Source organism: Ailuropoda melanoleuca, unplaced genomic scaffold (genome assembly GCF_002007445.2).
Source record: "Ailuropoda melanoleuca isolate Jingjing unplaced genomic scaffold, ASM200744v2 unplaced-scaffold38641, whole genome shotgun sequence".
Lineage (NCBI taxonomy): Eukaryota > Metazoa > Chordata > Mammalia > Carnivora > Ursidae > Ailuropoda > Ailuropoda melanoleuca.
Genome location: NW_023210105.1, coordinates 1 through 552, shown reverse-complemented (window position 1 = coordinate 552; position 552 = coordinate 1). Strand labels below are relative to the sequence as shown.

The 552-nt window shown below is 52.4% G+C and overlaps 1 protein-coding gene across 2 annotated transcripts; it reads left to right on the top strand.

The window, feature by feature from the left end:
* Positions 1-49: 49 nt before the first annotated feature.
* On the top strand, positions 50-436 carry LOC117798948 (ubiquitin-60S ribosomal protein L40). 2 transcript variants are annotated; one of them, XM_034651406.1, is made up of 2 exons: positions 50-149; positions 237-436. In XM_034651406.1, exons 1-2 carry the CDS (start codon positions 50-52, stop codon positions 434-436), a joined length of 300 nt encoding a protein of 99 aa, XP_034507297.1. The 2 variants fall into 2 exon arrangements, with proteins under 2 accessions (XP_034507297.1, XP_034507296.1); XM_034651405.1 differs by having other exon boundaries at positions 50-436.
* Positions 437-552: the final 116 nt, after the last annotated feature.

The window sequence follows — 552 nt, the reverse complement described above, 5'->3', positions numbered from 1 at the left end:
GGGAGAGGCTGCAGGAGGCGCGCGTGGAGGGTGACCCTCAGCTGCCACAATGCAGATTTTTGTGAAAACTCTGACCGGCAAAACCATCACCCTTGAGGTGGAACCAAGTGACACAATTGAAAATGTCAAGGCAAAAATCCAAGATAAGGAAGGCATCCCTCCTGACCAGCAGCGCCTGATCTTTGCCGGAAAGCAGCTGGAAGATGGACGCACCCTCTCAGACTACAATATCCAGAAGGAGTCCACTCTTCACCTGGTGCTGCGCCTGCGTGGAGGGATCATCGAGCCTTCGCTCCGCCAGCTTGCACAGAAGTACAACTGCGACAAGATGATCTGCCGCAAATGCTATGCCCGCCTGCACCCCCGGGCCGTGAACTGCCGTAAGAAGAAATGTGGCCACACCAACAATCTGCGTCCAAAGAAGAAGGTCAAGTAAACCATCTCTCCTCCTGCTGTCTGGCTTTTCCACTCCTGCAGTGACAGGATCCATCTTTTTTTTCCCTCCCGCTTTTCCGCAGCTGTTTGAATAAAACATTCATTGCACCAAAAAAA

Coding starts and splice junctions, on each gene's coding strand:
- LOC117798948 (XM_034651405.1), top strand. CDS start 50: ATGCAGATTTTTGTGAAAACTCTGACCGGCAAAACCATCACCCTTGAG.